Below are 24,498 nucleotides of genomic sequence, written 5' to 3'. Positions count from 1 at the left end.
TTGAGATGGAGTCTCCCTCTGTTGCTCGGGCTGGAGTGCAATGGTGCGATCTCGGCTCACTACAACCTCCGCCTCCCGAGTTCAAGAGATTTTTCTGCCTCAGCCTTCCATGTAGCTTGGATTAGAGGCAGGCGCCACCATGCCTGGCTAATTTTGTGGTTTTAGTAGAGATGGGGTTGCTCCATGTTGGTCAGGCTGGCCTTGAACTCCTGACCTCAGGTGATCCACCTACCTGGGCCTCCCAAAATGCTGGGATTACAGGCGTGAGCCACCGCGCCTGGCCACTGTTGAAATTCTTTCAGGAGATTCCCAAGTGAAATGTCTGAAGACCACTGCCTTGGGAAATGGAGCTGTAGGACACTTTCTGCCTCAGCTGCTGGCTGGTAATGCGGCCCTAAATGGACTTCGCTGCCAGCTCCTGCCCCAAATCGCTACATGGGCCCAAAGAAGAGATGTGGATCCTAGGGGGCCACACTCCCCAGGATCCCTGTCTCCATGGAGTGGGGTTCATGGGGTCAGGACTGGGGTCAACTCCACGCCATGGCACAAAATGACTTCCTGGAGTCATGTGCGAGGAGGAGACGTAGCCCCTGAAGGAGGGCCACTGTGTGACTGCTTTACTGTGCATGTGAAATATTTTCTTTTTTCTATTTACACTCACGGATTTGGGTTTTCCCTCCTCTAATCCCTCTCTCCCAGCCACACTCAGGCCTGCGGCTCCAGTCTGCTGCCCACCAGGTACCAAGTGGGTTAGAAGAAGCAAGGGGGCCCGAAGGCAAAAATATTGGCCTGGGAGCCAGTGGCAAGGGGCACATGTTCCCCAGGGCTGCTAGGAAGTGACCCCAGATAACGTCGCAGCTGATGACAGACTTTTCATCACTAGAAGGTAAATACTAAAGTGCAGGAACTCTCTTTGTTTGCTCACAGAGGTACTTGGCACACAGTAAGTGCCCGGTAAATGTTTGTAGAGTGACTGAATGTTTGCTGGACCTCCTGCCCTTCATTTGACACTGAGAAAGGTGAAATGGTTTGTTCAAGGTCAATGGAAACTTAGGGCTAAGCCGGGACAAAAACCAAGATCCTGATGCTTCCGGGGCCCTAGAGTCTTGAGGAGGCCTGGCTCCTGTTCTGCTCCCAAGACTGACCTCAATCTTGCCTCTCCCCCTCCCCGACCTAACCCTGGCGGCAGGGTGGGGCTCCCCTTGGGCCCAGCCTCCTTGCCATCCCTGGGACCCCGCGCACTCACAGGTGGCAGTCTGTGGGTCTCTGCTTCTCTCTCCTCCTCTTCCCCCTGCCCTTGGGTCTCCTCCTGCAATAAGCCAAAAGCGTCAGGACAAGGTGGCTGGGGGCCCCCATGCTAGGACAGAGGCTGGCAGGCCCGAGATAGCCCCGAGCCCCAGCTAAGCCACTTACCTTTCTGGCTTCATCTTCTCCCGCAGAGGCCTAGGGAAACAGACAGAGACAGGGGCAGAGGAACGTTAGGAAAGCAGCAAGTGGGGCTCCCTGCCTCCCAGACCTGTCCCCTCCAACATCCTGCAGCTGACACTGACACCACTAGGGGGTAGCATGGAGCTGGCAAGAGAGAGGTGGCCGGAGCCTTCAGGCTTGGCTCCCGCTCCAGACACGAGAGGGACAAATCAACCTCCTGGGGACCCCTGCCACTCGCTTCTGCGCTCCTCAGCCTCTTGACATCAAATCTGGAGTCGTTTCTATCTGCTGCTTTTCCTTTCTCACTTTGTCCGCTTTTCCTCCTTCCTTCCAGGGTGCATTCTGGGAATTTCCTCAAGGATAAGAGATGGTGGCAAGGCAGTGGACTGGCTGCCTGTCAGGGCACAGCCCCCACCCCACCCAGAACACGGGGAGTGAGCCACAGGGTGGGAGGTGGGGAGGGAGCATCAGCCCTGAAGTCACCAGGCATTTCTGGTCTCTGCCTCCCAGGGCTGTGGCTGTTGGCCCAGAAGCAAGAAGAAAGGTGTCCCTGTTGCCTGGCCACAGTCTCCCCCTGGGGAACGGGGTGGAAGCACGGGGCAGCTTGGTACCAGTCAGCTTTGGGACCAGGGCATGCTGCCCTTGGCTCCTTCCTCCCTTGGGAGCCAGGGCAAGGTACCAGGGCCTCTTGGGACTGTCTGGTTGTACCTCTCCATATTGGGCAAGTGAGGTTCCACACTCTTGGAACCTCAGTCTCTTCATCTGCCTGTCCCCAGAGAGTGGCTGTCAGAGTAAAGGGGATGTAGAAGGTAGCTTTGGGTCACCACCCAGCATTGTGCCCAGGAGGGTTCATTACCGAGCTATTGTTATATGGCTAAGCTCTAGCTTGGAGGGGGTGGGGGGAAACAGGCTGAAGCAGGGCCCCAACACTGTCACGGTGAAGAAGGGCTAGATCCTGGGATCAGGTCCAAAAGGGCAGCCATAGCCCTGCCCAGGAGCCAAGGCCAAGCCTGGGGGCTATTAGAGAGCGTGGTCTTGGCCATGAGAGGTAGCCTGAAAAACGAAGGCTTAGGAGCTAGGTCAGGGCTCAGAATCCCTCCTCCCACACTCACTAGCTGTGGTCAGTCATGAAACTATTGAGCCTTGATTTTCTCATCTATAAAATGGGGATGACAATAGCGTCTACCTCCCAAGGTTGTTAGGAGAGCAGGGACCTTGCTCACCACTGCATCCCAAGCATCTAAGACAGTGCCTGGCATGCAGTAGGTGCTCAATAAATGTATGTGACTAAATGAGAAACATTCAAGTGCCTCCTGTGGACCTAGGCACAGAATGGGTACACAGTAAGTGGTAGTCTTCCCTCCTCCCGCCCTGGCTAGGGTTCTGGACTTCTAGTCTGGTGCCTTCATCTTCATGGCCCAGTGGTGCCAGGAGCAGTGGCTCAGCCCATTCCTCTCTTCCCTGAACTTGGTTGGCAGTGCCAGGCCTGTTGCTCCTGCTAACCAATGTTCCAAGTGCCCTGCGCACAAGGCAGCAAGACTGGTGCTAGTCAGAAGGGGAGGGGGCGTAGTGGGAATGCTGCGACATCAAGGAAATCGCAGTGCCACCCTTCGTCCGCCCGTTTTCTACCTGAGCTTGTCCTTCATGCTGCTTCTGAGCCCAGTTTGCCCCCTCCTGTGGGTGCACAGCTGAGCCCAGAACTAAGTCCAGACTTGCAATGTCTCTGCCTCCAGGCACTTCTTCCAGAGGCCCGTGGCAGCTAACTGTGGTCCCCAGGGAAGGGGAACGACACGCACCGAACCCCTGTGAGTCTGGGAGGGATCCACGCTCTCTCTTCCCTTGTGGTATCTAAACAGCTGTATCCCAGCTGCTGGGACCAGCTCCCTTGGCAAAACTGGCTGGTGGGGGTGCGAAATGAATGGCAGCCACCCCTGGCCCTGCTCTCTTGGTCTCCCTCAGCCTGGAAAAAAGTGCAGCCTGCAGCAGGGATAGGCGGCCTTTGCCTCTGCCCTGGGACCCATCTTTGCTGAGGCTGCCAAGGGCATGGGAGCCTTTCCCTGCTATCTGCCCCACCCCGGAGACCTACCGGCACTGGCAACGCACGTGCTGAGAGAACGTCAGCTCCACGTAGGACGGCCGGTCCCCAGAGCTGATCTTTAGGAGCTGAGGAAGAAAGAGGATGCCTGGATTGGGGAGTGGCCGGTGAGTTTCCGGCACTCTCTTCTCTCTCTTTATAAGGAGAACCCGACTCTGTTTCCTGCCAGCCTGTGGACTACAGCCCTCATTCCACTCTGAGCGTGGGGCAAACAGCTCTCCCACCTGCATGGGGATCTGAGGGAGGTCCCTGTCCCTCTCTATGCAGGGGAAACTAGAACAGCAATAGCACAGGAAGGGGGCCCATGTTCTGGAGTCAGAGATCCGTGTTCAGATCTTGAATCCTTTGCCCGCTGAACAAGTGAAATAACATCTCTGAGCCTTGAGTTCCCCAACTGTGAAATGGGAATGATGCCAGCCTTGAAGGACTGAATGACATACCACTTGTGGCATGCCTAGGACAGTGCTCGGCATTACTCAGTAAGTGCTCGATAAACCACTGCGTGTGTGACATGTTAATTGCACTTGCTCGAAAAGGCACCAAATGCTCCTTGTGTAAATGGGGACTTTAATCTAGGCAGATTTCTTTCCAGCTTTAACTAGACACCCCGAGTCTTGGGATAGGGCTCAGCGTGAGGCTGAGAAAGCTGGTGGGGGTAGAGGTGAGTGGGCTCAGAGCCATCAGGGGGTTCGGGGTCTGGGGTAGTAGGAGCACTGGCCTGGGAATCAGGTTCCAGTCCTGGGACCTTGGCCTCTCTCCTTCCCTCTCCAGGTCCCTTCCAGGGGCAGATCCAGCGGCCCCCTGGGCAGGGTGTGGACCTACCTGCATGGTGACGTTGACCGTCTCCACCGGCACACAGTGCAGGTTCTCATCACCGCAGCAGCCAGTGCAGCGCAGCAGGGAGACGCAGGACGGGCTGAACATGTGCTCCACCTCACTGGGGTACTCAGACACGATGTCCACCAGCCTCTCCAGCGCCCGGCAGTAGCTGCGGCCCCACACTTCCTGGAAGGGCACCACTGCGAGGAGGCAGGGAGGCTGGGTCAGGCCAGCAGAGAACTGCCCCTTGAAGCCCCAGACTTGGCTCCCCAGGCCCTGCTGGCCTTTCAGGTTCAGCCCCTAGCCCCATCTGAGTTCCCTCAACTCTGAACTTCTGATGTGATCCCTCCGGAATGCCTGCGGGCTCCTCAGCTCATCTGCTGGATGGAAATCCCCATGGAACAGAATCTCTCAAGGCCCAAGCTCTGCTCTGTCCTCAGCTCAGGTACCCATATCCGCTTTGGCTCCCTGGAGCTTCAAGAAGTGTAGCCCCGGAAGCTGCCCAGGCCCTCTCAATCTTTCTCAAACCCCACCGGGTAATTCCTCCACCTTGGAGAACTTGCAGGAAACAGTGATTTCTGGAGTCACGCAGGGAGGGTTGGCCTTCCCTATTCCTTTGCTCAAACACCTTCCATGGCTCCCTAATTTTCTGCCCCACTCTGCCAGCTCCTCTGCCTGGTGATCAAGACCGCATCTAGCAATGTGGCCCGACCCCCCTCTCCATTTAGTCCAAGTGGCGCCCACACTGAGACACGGCAGCACCACGTCCATTCCCAGCTCTGGGCTTGTGCACTCTGCAGCCCCTACAGCTGCTGTTCTTTCCCCTCCTCTCATTTCTATCCAGAAAAGCCCACCCTCCATTTTCCAAGGCCCGCCTCTCCACCTCCTCGCTGAAGCCCTCCCCAGCTGTTTCAGTGTGCACAGATGAGCCTCTCTTGAGCACCGCTTGGCCCTGAGGGGTTGCCTTATCTCCGTCATTGGTGGCTCTTATCTCCTTTACAACCAGCTCGAGGCTCTGTGAGGACAGAGATGGATGCTCCCGTAAACACAGGCTAAGTCATTCCTGGTTGATTAGATGACAATTCATTGAGGGTCATCCGGGACATCCCTGACCCCCATGATGTCCTGGGGATTGTGAATAGGATCTTTTGGGGGCTGATCTCAAATCCCTCAAAAGATGCTGCTCTTTCAGGGGAAGGCCTGGGGTCAGGCCCCAAATAGAGGCTCACAGGGAGAGTGGCCAGAGTCAGAGACCTGGCTTCCAGTCCTGGCCCTACACTGGCTGTATGATCTTGGGGAGATCACTTAACCTTTCTGGGTAGATCAGTTTCCTCGGCTGGGGAAAAAGAAGGTTGGGAATAAATGGTTGCTATGGTCTTTCATAGACCAGCCGCCTGTGAATCAGTGCCTGCAATCCAGCCCAGCCCCGAGAGCATGGACAGAGAAACAGCCCGGGCCTGGGTCATCCTGCTCTGCATCTGATGGTCATTGTCAGCTGGTGGGGAAGAATGGGGAGCTGGCTCACTGGGGGCCCTGCAGCCTCCCCATGGAACAACGGCCTCTCCCAGCAACCCCTCACATCTTCCATGCCTCTGCCTAGGAGGCAGAAGGGGCCAAAGTCCATTCTGCTGAGCCTGTGAGGACATGAGCCTCCTGGTAATCTCAGAAGAAAAATAAACTTCAGTCCTAGCAGAGGCCCTGGGGAAAGGCTGCAAGCTGGTGGAAAATACCCAGAGGTGATGTGTCCTCATGGAGCTGGCTAGGCACTCAGAGGCAATAAATGGTGCTTATCTGCCTGTCTGTTCTCCTTCTGCCTTGCTCTGCTTAAAGGACACTAAGGCTGGGCTAGGGGCTGGCAGTGGGGGGAGTCCATAGGCCTCCCTGACTCTACCTCTCCACGCCACTGGATACTGCTCTGGAACCCAGTGGGAAACAAGGCCTCTCTCCCCAAAGGCGCCCAAAGTGCAGGGAAGCCTGCCTTCACAATCCAGGATCAGAGATCACCTCCCTATCACCAGCTCCTTGAGCTGTGTGTTTAGTTTAAAATCTTCATGAGTGCTACGTAACTCTGAACGTTTAATCTCCACCTTGGAAAACATAAATAACAGCTGAGGAATAACGAGCTGCAAAAGCACCACAGAAGAGTCAGGTTCCTGCCCTGGGTCCAGCCGTCAGGGAGGGGACAGCAGCAGAGTAGGGGCACCCTAGCCCCCTCCCATCCTGCGAACAGACGCCCACCCAGCTGGACTGTGGGGCCATGGCCACCTTTGGCAGAGCTGCTGGGCCCCGGCGGCAGAAGAAGGGATTTCCTTTCCTCACCCCACGTCCCACCATGCAGGCTTGGGGCCCTGAAACCCTGGAATCTGCCACTTTCCAGGCTGTGACCGAACCGTGTTGGGGGAGGGCAGAGAAGGAGGTGGGCTGGAGCCTGGTTTACCTGGCAGCCACCAGGAAAGAGGGCAGTTCATCCCAAGGCCCCGTATGGGTGGGTGGGAGAAACAAAGGGGCTGGGTGAGGGGCCAGGCTGAGGGAGTGCAGCCACCGCTCCCAGATGTGTCCCTCAGGAAAGAGCTCTGCTCAGCTGTCCCCGGGAGCACTTCCGCTGGCCCCAGACCTGTTCCAGATGGGGGTGAGGGTGAGAGCAATGGGAAGCTATGGCCCCCTCAGGCACTGCCAGGGCTGGGCAGTCCCCCAGGGCTCCCTGGGGCCACGAGTGGGCCCTCAGCTCTCTCACCAGCCTTGTGGGTGTGCCTCCCACCTGCCTATCTACTGCCTGGGATGGGGATACAAGAAGGGAATGCTTCATCCTGAGAGCAAGTTTCTATGGAGGGCAGTGGGGAGGGACCACAGGGCTGGGCAGAGTCACTGGTGACCAGCCCAAGTCCACAGGTGTCCTCTCCATGGTCCCTGGCAGGGCACACAGATGGCTTGGCACAAGGGACACCCTGCTCATGCCCACTCAGCCACAGAGCTATTGGGAGAACTTGGTTCTGCCACTCTCAGACACGAGGCTTGGGGCGACCCCCAGGGCCTCTCTGAGCCTCAGGTCCTGCGTCTGTAAAACATGGAGCACAGCGCCTTCCTACTCACAGCCTGCGGTCAGGACAGAACGACAGAAAATGCCCAGCACTGTTACCCTGAATAGTAACAATCAACGCCCACGGCTGGCCATGCTGTCTTTTGCTCTGGAGGGGATGACATTTTCAGATTTTGAGAGCTGGAATGCAAAGCTCACTGTGCTTCTCCTGGTCAGAATGCAGGCTCCCTGACTGACGGGTGCAACCAGAGAGAGGACCTAACAAGTCTACACTTCCAGGCTTCCTCGCCTTGAATCCTGGGTGGTATGTACACCCATTTCTCCTCCCTGGAGTCAGAGAATAGGTCCCTTTTCCAATCTTGGAAAAAGAAGAAACCATAGACATCACATAGTCTAAGGTTCCCATTTTACAGATGAGGAAACTGAGCATCTACGGTAGCTGTGGCCTGACCTACACCGAAAGCACTGAAAAGGGCATGGTGTGGTGGTAGGGGATGGGTCCTTCCCCAAATCCCAAGGAGCAGAATATTGTGCCGGTTCCAGAGACACAGTAAGGGAGGCATCAGTGAAGTCAAGGGCAGCTGCCTCCTCGACCTGCTCAGGGGTCTAGGGGCCTGAGCCTTAGCTGTCAGAGGATGGCCAGGCCCAGGAGAGGCTGGCTGCCAGGCAGGCAGGCCAGCAGAGGGTGTTCCCAGCACGCAGATGGCTATCACGCGTGTGCGTGTGCATGTCCCTACACGCCCCCTCTCCCATGGCACATGGGAAGCCTCAGAGGTGGTGTGTGGCCGCTCTGCACGTCTTAGCGAGGCAGGAAGGGAGGAGCGAGGCAGGGGGCCTGGCATGGGCCTCTTCCCTTCTGCACGTATGTCTCTTTGGCAAACGTCTCGTTGCACTTTGAAGATTCCCTCTTGATGCAACTAGGGCAGGGAGTGGAGGGGCCAGGGAGGGTGCGACTCATGTTCTGTCTGTTTATAATCAATGGAAAGGCATGGTCAGATCCCAGCACTTCCTCCAGGGCTGGGCTGCTGCGGAGAGCCCCTCCCGTGTCCCTGATCCTCTTGACTGCCCACTGCATCCAGCTCCCAGATCCCATTCTGGCCTCTGGCACTCACTGCCCACCCTGTCCTCCAAGACCCCATCCATACCCTGAAATCATGCTGGAGAAGGGCTCTGAGCCCGCTGGATGAACGCTAGCTATCCTGGCCCCAGCCCCACTCTCTGTATGCTGGTGACCCCGGCCCATGCCTCTCCAGTCTCTGGGCCAATGTTATCAGCCAGGATGTCTAGCTTGTAAGCTCTCCCCAACTTTTATCATCCTGCACCCACACTTCATGCCACACCTGGCTTTAAAGGAAGGAAGAGAGAGGCTTGGGGAGCACGCATACCCCCAGTCTGGCCAGCTTACCTTCCACCTCTGACGAGCCGTTCCCAGCAGACAAGGCCCATTGCTGTGGACAGAAAGGTGCAGAGATGAGCCGGGTACACCTTGGGACTCTGCACTCTTGAGCCAAGTGTGATGGCAAGAAGCTAGGGGCCCCTCTGGGTTCCTTCCCACTTGCCACACATGCTCCGCCTTGTCTCAGGGCAGCTTGAGTACAACTAAAAACCCACTGAGCCCTGGGTAGGTAAGGTCCCACCCCCTCTCTAGCCTCAGTTTTCCTCATTTGGGAAAGGATGGAGGCTAGAAGCTCTTAGAGATCCTTGGTCTGCTGTGTCCTCAAGATCTTCCAGTCCTGCAGGTCTCCCCCCTACCCAGCCCCCAGGCCAACCCTGCTGGGCCCTGCACCGCCCGCCTTGGCTGGGTGCCAGAGCCCAGGGGGAGGTGATCAGCTGGTGGGAGCTGAGGGGCTGGAGCGGGTGGCGCCATGAGCCGGTGCAGCCAGCCGGTAACGTTACACCTCTGGCCAGTCCTGCAGCAGGCAGTCGGGTGGCTGGGCTGCTCGGGCTCCTCAGGGATTGCCCAGCCTACTCCTACTCTTGGGCTGGGGCTGGGGACTCCCAGGGCAGCCGGACAACACAGTGGGAAGGGAGCTCATTGGCTTTGTCAGGATTTCGCTGCCCAAGCTGGCTCTCAGCCAGACTCACCCGGCTCCTGGGAAAAGGGCCCTGCTCACTTCCCCAGGCCCTGCACTCAGGACCTCCGGCCACCCACCCAGGAGAGAAGGCACAGCGGGACCCCCTGTCTCGTCCCTGGCCCACCCAGGAGCCCACAGCTCAGTCCTGAGCCCTGCTGGGGGGAGGGCCCAGCCTCCCCACCATCAGACTCTTCAGCCGGTTCCCCCACCACCCCCACCAGGCCAGGTCAGAGGTCCTGGGGACGCCTGGCTGGCCATGGGGCCTCGACCCTGACCACAAGGCCAGGGACCCGCCTGGGATTAGTGGACAGATGCTTTTAGCAAAGCCACCACGGCTCCAGGGGCCAGACAGGAAACCTCCCTCCCTCCCTCCCTGTGGCTTCCCTGCCCCCACCAAGACAGCCCCCAGGACCTGGGGGGCAGCCAGCCTGAGATCTCTTCCCAAAGGAAAGAAGTGCAGCCTGGCCTTTAGGAAGTGTGTGGACATCCTTGGAGTTGCTGCTCCCTGGAGTGGGTCTGTGATTTCAGAGTCCCCTTGCAGTGTTGGGGTGGGGAGATCAGGGGTGCCGGGCTAGGTGGGGGTAGCTCTTACCTGGGGGGGCACAGCAGGCAGCGCCAGCCCGGCCAGGAGCTGCAGGAAGCAAGGGAATAGCCTCATGGCCGGCATCTTCTCAGACGTCCCGAGCCAGGGGGCTCCGAGGGAAAACCACCACGCTCATCCCCCGGGGAGCCCCTGGCACAGGACGAGAAGAGCTGAGTAGGGGGCTGGATGCCCCCCTCACTGCTGCCCCGAGGCCCCGGCCGGTGGTTCCAGCATCTTCTGGAAGCCGGGGAGAGTCGAGAGCCCGCAGGTAAGGCTGTGGCTGGGGAACCCGACGGGGAGCGGCCCGGCGGGGCGGAGCGCCAAAGGGCAGGCGGGACCCGGGGAGGGTCCGTCTGGCGCCCAGTGCCACCCCAGGTCCTCCCGTGGCTGGGCGGCCGTCCGAAGATGCAGCTTCCTCCGCAGACAGCAGCTCTCTTCTGGGACTGCAGCCGGTCCGCGCCTGGGTTTCAGGGGCTGAGCCGGGGCGGGGCTCCCGGCCGGCCCCGCCCACCGCAGACAAGGTTCGCCAGCCGAGTTGCCGGAGCGCCCTGCCCGCCGGCTGCGCGGGAGCCCGCAGTGCGGGCGAGGGGCGCTGGCCAGGTCCGGACACCTCGCCGAGCCCAGCCCGCAGCTCCCCGGGCCGCGCTGCGCCCGCCCACAGGGCCCACAGCCCCGCTCCGGCTCTGGGGGCCGCCACCTGGGATAGAGGCATCCAGGTGTGGAGCCCAGCGCCAGCCGTCAAGGCTCATGATCTAGCGGCCTCTGCAGGAAGGGCAGTCCCGGATCCCTGGGAAGGCAGCCGTGCCCACGCCCCTGGGGGCCGAGGGATTCCTAGCCCCATTATATAGATGAAGAAACCGAGGGTCCGAGAGGGCCCCTGCCTGCATGTGTCTAATGGGCATAGGCATTCTTGGAAAGTGTGTGTGTGTTGTGTATTGTGTGTATGTTGTGTGTGTGTGCGCGCCTGCGTGTCCGAGGAATTGGCAGAGACAAAACCCAACCCTACGTGACTCCAGAACCGTCTCTCACCCGACCCACCATCTTCCTAGCCAGGCACTGACACCGTGGGCCGCCCACGGGAAACCCCTCAGGGCACCTGGCTGGAGAATCAGGCCTGTTGCCTTCTTGGGAAACAGTCTTCTCAGGCCCTCCCCGCAGGGCCAGCCCCCTGGGGTGGAGAGTGGCCTCACCTAGGTATCTCCTCCTGGTCCCTGGCGGTGGAGGAACTGTTTCGCTGCGCGGGGGTCCGTGTGCATCTGCGCATGTGCTTGGGCATTTGCGAGTCTGTGAATACCCACGTGTGCTGTGTGTCCGAGCCTCTGTGTGGTCTGAGTGTCTGCGTGTAACTACTGTACATACAGATACCACTCTGTGTGGGGTCAGGTCTCTCCGTATCTCTATATGCTTGTGTGATTGTACGTGTCCGCTGTGTGTCTGGAAGTGTCTGAATGTGTATCTTTCAGTGGGCCTGTGAGTCTGCCTGCCTGCCTCTCTCTGCGTGTGTATGTCTGTCTCTGTGTGTGAAGACTGTGCCTTTCTCTGTGCGTTTGTGTGTGCCTCCCTTAGTTCTGGATCTTTCTTTACCACCATCCCTCTCACTGCCTTCTGTGTCCAGCTCCCAGGCTGCAGGAACCTGGCAGGATTGGGAGTCACGAGTTGGCTGGGCCTGGGGCTGGTGGGTGGCTGTGGGGGAGGAGGGAGGCCTGGGAAGTGGCCACTAGAGCTCACATTCCAGCCAGGAGCAGGGAGGCCAGGGCAGCCCCAGCTCTCACCCCAGTGACCTCTGCGTCCGCTGCCTGCCTGCCCACCCACGAGGGGCTGCCAGAGATGCGGCCTCCCTGCCTGGGCAGCCCTAAGCCTGGAGGTTCAGGAGGCAGGGGCCAGTCACCAGCTGGCTCAGCAGGGTCTGCAAGGAACATTCTGACGAGCTTCAACAAGCTGGGGTTCTTAGGGTAGACAAACTCCTTGCTGGGCCCAGGGTCATTGTGGAGGGTCACTGTGCATGTGTATGAGGGTGAGTAGGTGTGTGTTTGTGCATATCTTTATCATATATGTTGCCCATAACATCTTTGTATACATATGCATGTGTTTGTGTGTGTCTTCAGTTTGGGTATGGATGTGTGTAATGTGGGCACAGGTGTGTATTGTGTAAAGTGTGTGTTTGTGTGCTTAAGTATCTGCATTGTATATGCTTGTCTATAACTGAGTGTTTCTAGCACTTATGCATGGGATGTGTATATTATGAATATGTTTGTATTTTTTTTTTCTGAGACAGAGTCTTGTTGCCCAGGCTGGAGGACAGTGGTGCAATCTCAGCTCACTGCAACATCTGCCTCTTGGGTTCAAGTGATTCTTGTGCTTCAACCTCCCAAGTAGCTGGGATTACCGGTGTATGCCACCATACATGCCTGGCTACGTTTTGTATTATTATTATTTTTTTTTTTTGAGACAGAGTCTCACTCTGTCACCAGGCACCAGGCTGGAGTGCAGTGGCGCAACCTCGCTCACTGCAACCTCCGCCTCCCGGGTTCAAGCAGTTCTCCTGCCTCAGCCTCCCGAGTAGCTGGACCACAGGCGCACGCCACCACACCCAGCTAATTTTTTTGTATTTTTAGTAGAGATGGGGTTTCACTATGTTGGCCAGGATGGTCTCGATCTCTTGACCTCGTGATCCGCCCGCCTTAGCCTCCCAAAGTGCTGGGATTACAGGCGTGAGCCACCGCGCCCGGCCACGTTTTGTATTTTTAGTAAAGACAGGGTTTTGTCATGTTGGCCAGACTGGTCACAAACTCCTGGCTTCAAGTGATCCACCCACTTCAGACTCCCAAAGCGCTGGGATTACAGGCATGAGCCACCGCGCCCGGCATATTTAGAATCTTTAGCTCTTCTTGTTACATTGATCCTTTTATCTTTATGTAATATCCTTCTTTGCTTCTTTTGATCTTTGTTGCTTTGAAATCTATTTTATCAGCAAAAATTGCAACTCCTGCTTTCTATTTATTTATTTTAGCTCTCCATTTGGTTGGTAAATTTTTCACCATCCCTTTGTTTTGAGTCTTTATGTATCCTTGCATGTGAGATGGATCTGGATGTAGCATACCAATGGGTCTTGGCTTTTTTTGCCTGTCTGTGTCTTTGATTGGGGGATTTAGTCGATTTAAATTTAGAATTAATAACAATATATGTGTGTTTGATACTGTCATTTAATGTTAGCTGGCTGTTTTGCCCATTAGTTGATGCAATTTCTTAATTATGTTGATGCTCTTTATTTTTTGGTATTTTTTTTAGAAAGGTTGATACTGGCTGTTCCTTTCTATTTGTAGTGGTTCTTTCAGAAGCTCTTGTAAAGCAGGCCTGGTGGTGATGAAATCTCTGAGTGCTTGCTTGTTCACAAAAGATTTTATTTTTCCTTCGCTTGTGAAGCTTAGTTTGGCTGGATGTAAAATTCTGGGTTGAAAGTTTTTTTCTTTAAGGATGTTGAATATTGGCCCCCACTCTCTTCTGGCTTGTAGGGTTTCTACTGAGAGATCTGCTGTGAGTCTGATGGGCTTCCCTTTATGGGTAACCTGACCTTTCTCTCTGGCTGCCCTCAGTATTTTCTCTTTCATTTCAACCCTGGTGAATCTGGCGATTATGTGCCTTGAGGTTGGTCTTCTAGAGGAATATTTTTGTGGTGTTCTCTGTATTTCCTGGAGTTGAATATTGTCCTGCCTTGCTAGGTTGGGAAAGTTTTCCTGAATAATATCCTGAAGCGTATTTTCCAGCTTGGATTGATTCTCTTCGTCACATTCAGGTACACCTATCAAACGTAGATTAGGTCTTTTCACATAGTCCCATATTTCTTGGAGACTTTGCTCGTTCTTTTTTATCCTTTTTTCTCTAATCTTGTCTTTTGTTTTATTTCATGAAGTTGGTCTTCGACCTCTGATATCTTTTCTTCTGCTTGATCAATTCGGCTGTTAAAACTTGTGCATAGTTCGCGAAGTTCTCGTGTTGTATTTTTCAGCTCCATTAATTCACTTATATTCCTCTCTAAATTGTGTGTTATTGTTAACATTTCTTCAAACCTTTTTTCAAAGTTCTTGGTTTCTTTGCATTGGGTTAAAACAAGTTCTTTTAATTCCCAGAAGTTTCTTATCATCCACTTTGTAAAGCCAGCTTCTGCTAATGGAACACAGTCTTTCTCCATCAGGCCTTGTTCTGTTTCTGATGAGGAACTGTGATCCCCTGTAGAGGGAGAGGCGTTCTGAGTTTGGGTATTCTCAGCCTTTTTAGGCTGGTTTCTTACCTTCATTATAAATTTATCCATCTGTGGTCTTTATAATTACCGTCTTTATAGTTGGGTTTCTGAATGGACGTCCAACTTGTTGATTCCCGGCGCTAGAATCTGAGCAACCCACTGCTCCGGCCAAAACAGCGGCTTTAAGATTGATGGTGCTTTTCTGACTCTGCACCAAGAACCGCCGCTCCAAGGCAGCGGCAAAACCGCCTCACCAGCCTCAAGAGTCACACTGGCGACACGTGGGGCTCCTCCGCTGGGAATCTCCTGGTGTGTGAGCAACAAAAATTGATCTGAAAGTGTGGCGTCCTCTCGTTCTCTGCTCCTTCAGTGGGAGCTGCAATCCCGAGCTGCTAGTGATCAGCCATCTTGGATCTCTCTCCTCTGTTTGTTGTTTTTTAATTTTTTACATTTAAATTTTAATTTTTAGAGACAAGGTCTTGCTCTCTCTTCCAGGCTACAGTGCAGTGGTATGATCACAGCTCACTGAAGCCTCTAACTCCTAGGCAAGGGATCCTCCTGCCTCAGCCTCCGGAATAACTGGGACTACAGCTGCGTGCTACCACACCCAGTTAATTTAAAAACTTTTTTTTGACCAGGTGTGGTGGCTCACGCCTGTAATCCCAGCACTTTGGGAAGGCAAGGCGGGCACATCATGAGGTCAGAAAATTGAGACCATCCTGGCCAACATGGTGAAACCCTGTCTGTACTAAAAATACAAACATTAGCCGGCCGTGGTGGTGTATACCTGTAATCCCAGCTACTGGGGAGGCTGAGGCAGGAGAATCGCTTGAACCCAGGAGGCGGAGGTTGCAGTGAGCTGAGATTGTGCCACCGCATTCCAACCTGGTGACAGAGCAAGACTCTGTCTCAAAAAAAAAAAAAAAAGAAAGTTAATATTGAAGTGTAGTTGGCTTCAGAACTAGCTATTGCTGCAATTGAAAAAGCTTTTTTTTTTTTTTTTTTTTGTAAAGATGGGGTCTTGCCATCTTGCCCAGGCTGTGCTCCCTTGTACAGTGGCCCCACTATTGACCAGCCACATCTCCTCAAGCAGCTTCCTTTGCTTTCAGAGCCCCAGCTTCCGCCACCTGTAAGAGTGGAAATGATAACTGCACTTACCTCATAGGCTTGTGCGAGGACTGAGAAAGCACCTGTGGTGCAAGACATTGTAGCAGTTGGGCATGATTTCTAATTTAATTTTTGACTTGTATTAGAGAAATAAAAATACTACATCTAGGCCAGGCACAGTGGCTTACGCCTGTAATCCCAGCACTTTGAGAGGCCGGGGTGGACAGATCACCTGAGGTTGGGAGTTCGAGACCAGCCTGGCCAACATGGTGAAACTCTGTCTTTACTAAAAATACAAAATCAGCCGGGTATGGTGGCGGGCACCTGTAATCCCAGCTACTTGGGAGGCTGAGGCAGGAGAATTGCTTGAACTCAGGAGGCGGAGATTGCAGTGAGCCGAGATAGTGCCTCTGCACTCCAGTCTGGGAGACAGAGTGAGACTGCATCTCAAAAAGAAAAAAAAAGAAAAAACTACAGTTACAGAGCTGAGTCCTGTAGCATGGACATGAGATAGAAAATAAAGAATCTTATGCTTCTGCCCATGGTGGTGGAGAAAGGAAACGGAGCAATCTGCATAGGCGCACACACACTAATTCTCACCATCACAGTGCAGGCATCAGTCCTCAACTGTCACTGAAGCCCTTGAGGTACAGCCAGGTGCTAAGGGGGTGGCAGAATCAGTGCCCACAACTCAACACTTCACTATTTATCACCACAATCACTTGCCGTTGTTTCAGGAAGAGAAGTAAAATCTGTTGAACCCCTATTATGTGCCAAACAGCGTGCCTGGTGCTCTAACTACCTTGACTCATTGAATTCTGATCACAGCCCTATAGTGATAGGTTTTCATGATTTCCATTTTGAAGATGGAAAGATGGAGCCCCAGGGAGTTTATGTAATTTCCCCATAATCACATCATTAACTGCTAAAAAAGGAACAGTGATGGGGATCAAGCCGAGATCTTTCCCCAAAAGTCTTTCCAGAGAACCTGAGCTGTAGCTCCCAACCGGACTTTAAGGAGGTTGAAGGTGGGGGCTGATGTCTTGAGCCGTTTCTGGGTCTTCTCCATGCTGGGACAGAATGGATGCTCGATAAACTTGGGACGGTTGATGTGTGGGAGGAAGAAGCCCTGATCCTAGATGCTGAATTGAGGGGCTGGCTGTAGAAACACGGGGCCATGGAGATACAGTGGACCCTGAGCAGTCATGGCTTCCAGTCTGCAGGCCAGCCCCTGGCCCCCAAGGCATCCTGCAAACACAGTTGCCCATATCTTGTATTAGTCATGGTCTTAGCCTGAAACACCTGCCCCACCCATCCCAGCTTCTGGCCTTTCAGCTTCCTGACTCATTTTCCCATTTTCTAGCCATTTTCCCAGCTTCTAGCCTCTTTGTTGTCTTTGTTCTCTGAACTTTTCCCGAGCCCAACTATCTTCTCTTAAGGATGACCCGTTCTCTCTTAAGGACAATTCAGTACCTGCGTCTGGAGAGGTGTCTCAAGTGGTCCTGGGCAAACACTGTCTTCTTCTGATTCTGTTCCTGAGCACTGAATTTCCATGGCTGAGAGGTGGAGCATCCAAGGATTAAAATCATCCCCTTCCTGGCTGGGGGAGAGGGCAACAGTGGGCAGCTCTGGGCCAAGGGCCTTTTCACTTTGTAGATGGAACCTGCATTACAGCCAGCAGCTACTCAGAGTTACCAGCAAGCAGATGCTTGGTTGGCCCCCTCTGCCTCCTCCCCCTGCCTCCTAGGCTGCGATTTCCTGTGGACCCACCCCAGCCTCTGTCCTGAGCTCTTCGTCTCTCCATGCTCTTATTCTAGGCAGGACTCCGTGGCTTCCCTGGCCACCAGCACTGGGTAAGACACACCTCATCCAGGTTCCCACAGTACCTTGAATGCTCCTCCATCATGGCGCCTGGCCTTCAGCATCATCATTGCCCAGTTGCTTATCTGTGTTGTGTAAAAGATGATAAGATCTTGGCCGGGCGCGGTGGCTCAAGCCTGTAATCCCAGCACTTTGGGAGGCCGAGGCGGGTGGATCACGAGGTCAAGAGATCGAGACCATCCTGGTCAACATGGTGAAACCCCGTCTCTACTAAAAATACAAAAAATTAGCTGGGCATGGTGGCATGTGCCTGTAATCCCAGCGACTCAGGAGGCTGGGGCAGGAGAATTGCCTGAACCCAGGAGGCGGAGGTTGTGGTGAGCCGAGATCGCGCCATTGCACTCCAGCCTGGGTAACATGAGTGAAACTCCGTCTCAAAAAAAAAAAAAAAAGATCTAAGAGGCAGGTACTGTGTCTCTTGTTTACCCTGTAGCCTCCATACTTTGCTCAGCGCCTGGCACAGAGTAAGGCTTAATTGATGTGTTTTGTGTTTGGCCAATCCTCAGAGACTAGTCCTTCCCCATGGGGAAAGTGTCCCAAGGCTGCCCCTTCCTAACTCACGTGCCCTTCAGTTGTTCAGAGGTGCCCCCTCCTAGACCCCACACTCAAGAACTTTCAACTTGGGTGGGCCCCTCTGATGGTGAGGGATGGGGACTGTGGGAGAACCACCTCTTGTTACTGTGTAATCATGTGTTGGGTTGGTCACCACAGCCCCACCAGCCACCAGGGGACAAGGCTCATGTCTCAGGCCAGAGACCAGAACCCACTGGGAGGCCTGGGGTGGGGCCCGGTTGGAAGCAGGCCAGGAGAAGAGCCCATGGGTGACCAAGTGTTTCCAGGGGCGGGAAACAAGATGGCATCCGCCACAAGAGCTGGGAGCAAGGGAAGGAGGCGAGGTGCCTATGGCCTTGCCCCAGGCTTCTTGGGCAACGTGTCATCACCAAAGGAATGGAAATCTGTACTTTGGGAACTTGGCAGCCAGGGCTGGGTTTTTCGTGTTTTCTGTAATTATTTCCCTTTTGTTCTCCCTTAGTATTTAGTAAAGCCCTTTGTGAAAATGCCAGCTTGTCTCAGCTGTGCTGAGAGTGGTGACAAAGGGACACTCTGTGCATGCTTGACCCTATGCTTTCATGGAGGGACCTGGCTTAATGGTGGCAGCAAAGTCAAGGATCATCAAGGACATAGGGAGGCTCTGGGAGACGCAGCCCCAACCTCGTGTCCAGACAGCCTCCTGGACTGAGTCTTCTCCCAGGGTCCTGCAGGACCCAGCTTCAACAACCTGGGCTTTATGGAAACCTAGGGAGAGTTTGACACCATCCTGGCCAGCATAGTGAGACCCTGCCTCTATGAAAAAAAAAAAATTAGTGGTGGCATGCCCCTGTGGTCCTGGCTACTCAAGAGACTGAGCGGGGAGGATCGCTTGAGCCCAGGAGGTTGAGGCTGCAGTGAGCTGTGATCACACCGCTGCTTTCCAGCCTGGGCGACAGAGTGAGATCCTGTCTCTGGAAAACAAAAAACGAAAGAAAGAAAGAAAAGAAGAAAGAAAAAGAAAGAAAAGAAAGAAAGAGAAAGAAGAAAGAAAGAAAGAAAGAGAAAGAGAGAAAGAAAGAAAGAGAAAGAAAGGAAGGAAGAAAGAAAGAGGGGAGGGAGGGATGGAGGAAGAGAGAGAAGAAAGAGAGAAAGAGAGAGAGGAAGAAAGAAATGAAAAGAAAGAAACCTGGAGGGCTGAAGCGCCAGCCATGGCTGAGTTGAGAGAGGGCATTTGTTTGTATCCCAGTGGTGTAGAAAGCTCTCCTGAAATCCAGAGGCTGGGCACCTGCTGTGTTCCAGGTACCGCACAGGTTGACAATCCCTCCCCAGCAAGGGATGGCTTGGTGAGCTGCTGTTCAGGAGTGAGGCCTCTGAGCTATCTTCCTTTTCTGAACTTATACAATACAGGGCCCTTTCTAAGCCTTGATCCCCTGCCTGTCTGTTGCCCACCAGGGGTGGACACTCAGCCAGTCCCTTCTCACCTGCCTGGGACCCACTGCATCCTTAGTTCCCGGGAATATGCCCCCCTTCTCCTAAGCGCTTTTCCTATCCCCATTGCATCTCTCAGCTGCTCTGGTGAAAGGGGCCCCGGGAGACCTTCTTCCTCAGGAACAATCACCCCTTTCTCTCTGTTGTGTAAGTGATACATGAGTAGAGGAAGCTATTTGTAACTAATTGGCTGTAATGAGGAACGGGGCGTTTGGAGAAATGGAGAGCCCTGTCATCGCTCGGGGCGGTCCTGCCTGGTGTTGACAGCTGGGTGGTTCTCCTTGGAGGGGGCAGTGTGTCACCCCTTCCTCTGCCCCTGCTCCACTGGGGAGGCCTGGGGGACGCTGGCAGGTGGTAGTTCCTGCCATTTGCACCTACTGTGTGCAGGCTCCTGCCTCACATGCTCACTACTTGGAAAGCCCTCAACCACCTTCAACAGAAGTATTATTGTGCCCACATTTCCCCTGAGAAAATGGAGGTTGAGGGAGGTGGAGTAACTCATGCGAGGTCCCAGGTCCTGCAGCCCGCAAGTAACAGAAGCAAGAGAAACGGACGAGGATCAGCTGAGGCTGACTCAGGAGACAGTGTCGGGGAGGGATTAAGAGCCTGCTTCTTACCAGCTGTGTGACCTTGGGCATGTCTTTGCAGCTTCCTAACCCATCTCAGAGGCGAGCTGTGGGGCTTAAAGCATGTGGAAGCTGATCATGCAGCACGGTACACTGTAAATGCTTAATAACGTCAGAGATCTTGATTACTTCCGGGAGAAAATCCATTTCCCCCAAGCTTCTAGCAGACCTTACCCTGGTCACCCATCAGGGAAGCTGTCCCAGAACAGGAGAGACTCTGGGTTATTTCTTGGTCCTCCAAGGGGAGGAGTCAACCTCGAAGACCCCCTTCTCCATAGAGAAGGATCTGGGGATAAGAAGAGAGAGAAGAGGGCACCCACGTCCATGGGAGCTGTTCTCTGTGCCAGGTGCATCAGCAGACAGAGGTGGCCCCGGTTCCTAGACAACCACAAATAGTTATGAATCAGCCTCTGATGAACATAGTCAAAGTGCAAAGTGCTAAAGGAGCATAGTGTGGGGAAGATGATGCTCGGGGGTGTGTGTGCAAGCACGTGTATAAAGGTGGGGGATCAGAGGTAATGTTGGATCTCCCTGGCCTGGGAATCCTGACCATCCCTTCCTTTAGGGAAGGCATCAAGCCCTGCTAGAAGATTCTGTGAAAAGGGAGAGGAGATGGGCCCCAGGACCAGGGCTTGGGGCTTCTTGGAGAAGGAGGTTTTAATGCCACAGCATGTCTTCAAGGTGGCAGTGTGACTAAAGTCTTCTGCAGGGGACTCCCCCAAAAGGGGGAAAACCCAGCAATGCCTGCTTTCTGGGTGGTAACTGAAGTACTTCCCTGAATGAGTAGGGGAGGGGCTTGGGCTCCCTATGTCTCAGAGGCAGAGGAAGCGGCCCCTCACCCTCCGCACACTGTGTCCAAAGGCTGCAGAGTCGGGAGGCAGCCAGTCTGGCCCCGAAGGCTGTGGCTCAGCGTCCCAGAGCTGGCAGTGGGGTGAAGGTCTGGAGTCTCTGCTTGGCAGGAGACCCAGTGCTCCTCCTGATCAGGGGAGCCTGGGGGATGGCAAGGGGCTTCTGTGCTTGTCGGGAGTGACGCTGTGTCTACTAGGGAGTAGGAGGTCAGAGGAGTCTATGGACTAAACTCATAATTGGAGCAGCATGGATCTGGGTGAGAACCCTGGGAGAGCTGGGATCTGTTCCATTTTACTGTCATCCCTTGGAGCGCTACAGCTTGGTCAGTTGTCCTCTGTGCTTCAGAGGTGGGGGCAGCAGCGTGGTTGACTCTGCAGGACCAGAACATCTGCATGGCAGGCTCTGAGTTCATCCCTGACAAGGATCGAAGGCTCCTGGCAGGGGTGGCCTGAGCTAAGGAGGAAGGCGACAAGAAGCTGAATGTTCTTTGAGTCCTTCCTGCATTCAACCCTGCATGGTGCTAGCTCTGGCTCAGTGCTGGGGACACCAAGAAAGTGATGGCTCTCAAGCAGCCTCCCGTCCAGAGAGAACAGCTGAACATTGGCTTAATACCAAGTCTGTGCAAAAAAGAACTTCCCAGGGCTCTGACGCAGACTCGTGGTTGCAGGCAGCTGAGCAGGTCTGCAGAGTCCGGGTGGCCTGTCCTCTTGAGCACATTCAGGCGTGTGGAAGACAGAGTGTTCAGGAGACTTCTGAGGGGGCCCACCGAGGGAGCAGACAAGGGGTCAGGAAAGCTGTCACCTGGAGAATGTAATGCTTGTGCAGCATCGTACAGGATGGATTTAAGCTTATCAGGAATAGAAAGGCAGGGCATTGTACAAGGAGTGAAGCTGGACACGGTATGGGTTATTTGACGAACATCTAGGAATCTGATGGGGCTAGACTGTGTGCAGGGGAGGGGAGGGGCTGTGCCTGGAGATGAGGCTGGCTGAGGTCAGAGCTTTGAAGACCACACTGAGAAGTCACAGTTTATCCCAAGGGCACCAGGGAGTCATCACAGGTTCTTGGGCAGGGGAGTGATATAGCCAGATGTGTGTTTTGGAGAAACAACTGAGGACAGGTGAAGGGTTTGTCCCAGAGGCAGGAAAACAAGATCTGTGGTTACTGCAGAGCTGAGTGGCCTGAATCAGGACAGTGATTGTGAAAGGAGAGGCATGGGACCAAGTGTCATCCCGATAAAATAATTTGTTTCTCAGCCTTCTTTGGAGTTGGCTGTGGCTTGGAACTACGTTTTGGCCAATCCCTGACCCCTTAGAACTTCTTGGGGTCTGGGTGTAAGTTAAAGTGTTAGACTTGACCTTTGGGAAGTATCCTTAAAGGAAGGAGAATGTCTTACTTCTTCCCTGTCTGCCAGACATTGCCTGGAACTCAAACCTGGTGATAGGAGCTCTTGCAGTCATCCTGGGCCATGAGAATGAGTTGGAAGGAAATTGGTACCCTGAAAACTGTATGGAGCTGCCATAGCAGCCCTGACCTGCTTACATCCAGAATTATTTTTATGTGTTGGAGAAATAAACTTCTATCTTGTTTAAACCACTATTATTTTGGAGTTTTCTATTAAAATATGCTATTTCCCATTTTTGCCTTCTAAAGGTGAGAAAATCAGTCCCATGGTTCTATATGAGTGTCATAGAGAAAAGATTGCATTCTCCCATGGCTCATCCTGGGAAGTGAGTCATATAAGTTTCCTGGGAAGAACCAGGGCTCTCCTGTTCCCTCCCAGTTTGAAGCAGGAATGAGGAGGCCGCAGCTAAGGATACAGATGTTGTGGTCCAGCTGAGCTAGACCAGCCTCCCCAGACACATCCCTCCCTTCTAGCTCTCATCTCCCAGGGAGCACAGGAAGGAAACCGTGTTGGGGGCAAGGGGTACAGAGGGGAGCCAGATTAGTTCCTCTTATGGTTGGATCCCCAGGGGTGGAGGAGACAGAAAGTCTAGCAGAGCTTTCAGCAGACAGACGGTGGACCTCCAGCTGTCCCCTCAGGCCTTGGGCTCTTCTATGAGTCAAAGAACACTTGGCTGCTTCTCCAGAGATCCTCCTCTGCCTCCAGCTTCCCTCATCTGGAAGAGCACGGCCTTGAGTCTATAGCCCAAGAGATCCTAAGGAGCAGGATTAGCCCCTACTTTGGGTGTAATGAGGAGGCGGTGGGAGGGCGTGGGGTGAGAATAGAGGAGGAGTTGGAAACTGACATCTGTGATTTTACTCTCTTATTTTCCAGCTCTAGCTTCAGTTCAGGAAAGCTCTGGGGAGTCTAGTTCTCCCAGATGATGAATTCCGTGCTCCAGATGACATCATGCACCTGAATCATTTCCGTATCTTTCTTCCAGCAGCCTGCAGAATCCCCTGGAACCTATATTCACCAAGAACTTACTACGTGTCAGGGCTCATGTATACATGTGTGATCTCATTCGCTTCTCACAATGGGCTTGAGAGGTTGGCACTGGTCCACTTTAGTGATGAGAATCATGAGCACAGAGAGGTTGGGTAACTTACCTCAGGTCATCCAGCCAGTAGGTGGCTGAGCTGGAACTTGAACACTAGTTGTATGATGCAAGACCATGCTTTTTGTACAAGGCATTGCTGGGGTCCCAGTGTTGGGGAAGGCCTATGCTGAGGTCACAGAGAGTAGCATATTAGTCCATTTTCACACTGCTATGAAGTAATACCTGAGCCTGGGTAATTTATAAAGAAAAAGAGGTTTAATGGACTCAGAGTTCCACATGGCTGGAAAGGCCTCACAATCGTGGCAAAGGGTGAAGGAGGAGCAAAGGCACGTCTTACATGGTGACAGGCAAGAGAGCATGTGCAGGGGAAATGCCATCAGAGCTCGTGAGACTTACTATCGTGAGAACAGCATGGGAAAACCCACCCCCATGATCCAATTACCTCTCCCTGGGTCCCTCCCATGACACATGGGGATTATGGGAGCTACAATTCAAGATGAGATCTGGGTGGGGACACAGCCGAGCCATATCAGGCAGTTTGCAGGTGGTCCCACACCCAGATCAGATTGTAAAGGAGGGGCCCAGCCCCCCCCCTTTCCAGGCCTTTTGCTTCTCATTCCCTCTCAGCACCTCCCTGTTTTTCTCATTTTTACTTCTGGTTGTCTGCACTGGAAAGGTTTTCAGTGACAATAGATTTGTGATTCAACCAATAACAGTATTAATAATCCCTTACAGAGATGTATGATTTCAAACTCCTTTCATATACTTTGTGCTGGAAACACTGATGTGAGGCAGATGAATGAGGAGATAAGGGTCTCAGAGAAGCTGAAGAACTTGTCAAGGCCCACACAGCTAGCAAGGTTAGGGGTCAGAACCAGAACTCAGCCTCCTGGTTCCTTATGCTGCATGGAGTCTGGCCTCTGACCTCAGGTCTCTTAACACTGTTTTTGGTTTGTTTTCTTTTGTTTTTTTTGTTTGAGACAGAGTCTTGCTCTATCGCCCAGGCTAGAGTGCAGTGGCACGATCTCGGCTCATTGCAGCCTCAAACTCCTAGGCACAAGGGATCCTCCTGCCTCAGCCTCTCGAGTAGCTGAGACCACAGGTGTGCACCACCATGCTTGGCTAATTCTTTTGTTTGTAGAGATGAAGTCTCACCATGCTGCCCAGGCTGGTCTTGAGCTCCTGGGCTCAAGCAATCTTCCTGACTCAGCTTCCCAAAGTTGTGGAACTACAGG

The 24,498-nt window shown here is 53.9% G+C and overlaps 1 protein-coding gene across 2 annotated transcripts in view; it reads right to left on the bottom strand.

Moving 5' to 3' along the window:
• Positions 1–10,645, bottom strand: part of PGF (placental growth factor) — a 13,680-nt gene extending 3,035 nt beyond the window's left edge. Inside the window, exons 1-6 of one of the 2 annotated variants that reach the window (XM_017528637.1) lie at positions 10,047–10,645; positions 8,785–8,827; positions 4,346–4,542; positions 3,515–3,591; positions 1,414–1,443; positions 1,247–1,309 (exon numbers count right to left, since the gene is read on the bottom strand). In XM_017528637.1, the coding sequence (XP_017384126.1) occupies positions 1,247–1,309; positions 1,414–1,443; positions 3,515–3,591; positions 4,346–4,542; positions 8,785–8,827; positions 10,047–10,121 (485 nt within the window). In that variant the 5' untranslated portion in view covers positions 10,122–10,645. The remainder of the gene's footprint in view (positions 1–1,246; positions 1,310–1,413; positions 1,444–3,514; positions 3,592–4,345; positions 4,543–8,784; positions 8,828–10,046) is intronic. The other variant, XM_017528638.2, reaches the window with a different exon arrangement.
• Positions 10,646–24,498: the final 13,853 nt, after the last annotated feature.

This window comes from Cebus imitator, unplaced genomic scaffold, assembly GCF_001604975.1.
Source record: "Cebus imitator isolate Cc_AM_T3 unplaced genomic scaffold, Cebus_imitator-1.0 Scaffold54, whole genome shotgun sequence".
Lineage (NCBI taxonomy): Eukaryota > Metazoa > Chordata > Mammalia > Primates > Cebidae > Cebus > Cebus imitator.
This window is presented reverse-complemented; position numbering and strand designations above follow the sequence as displayed.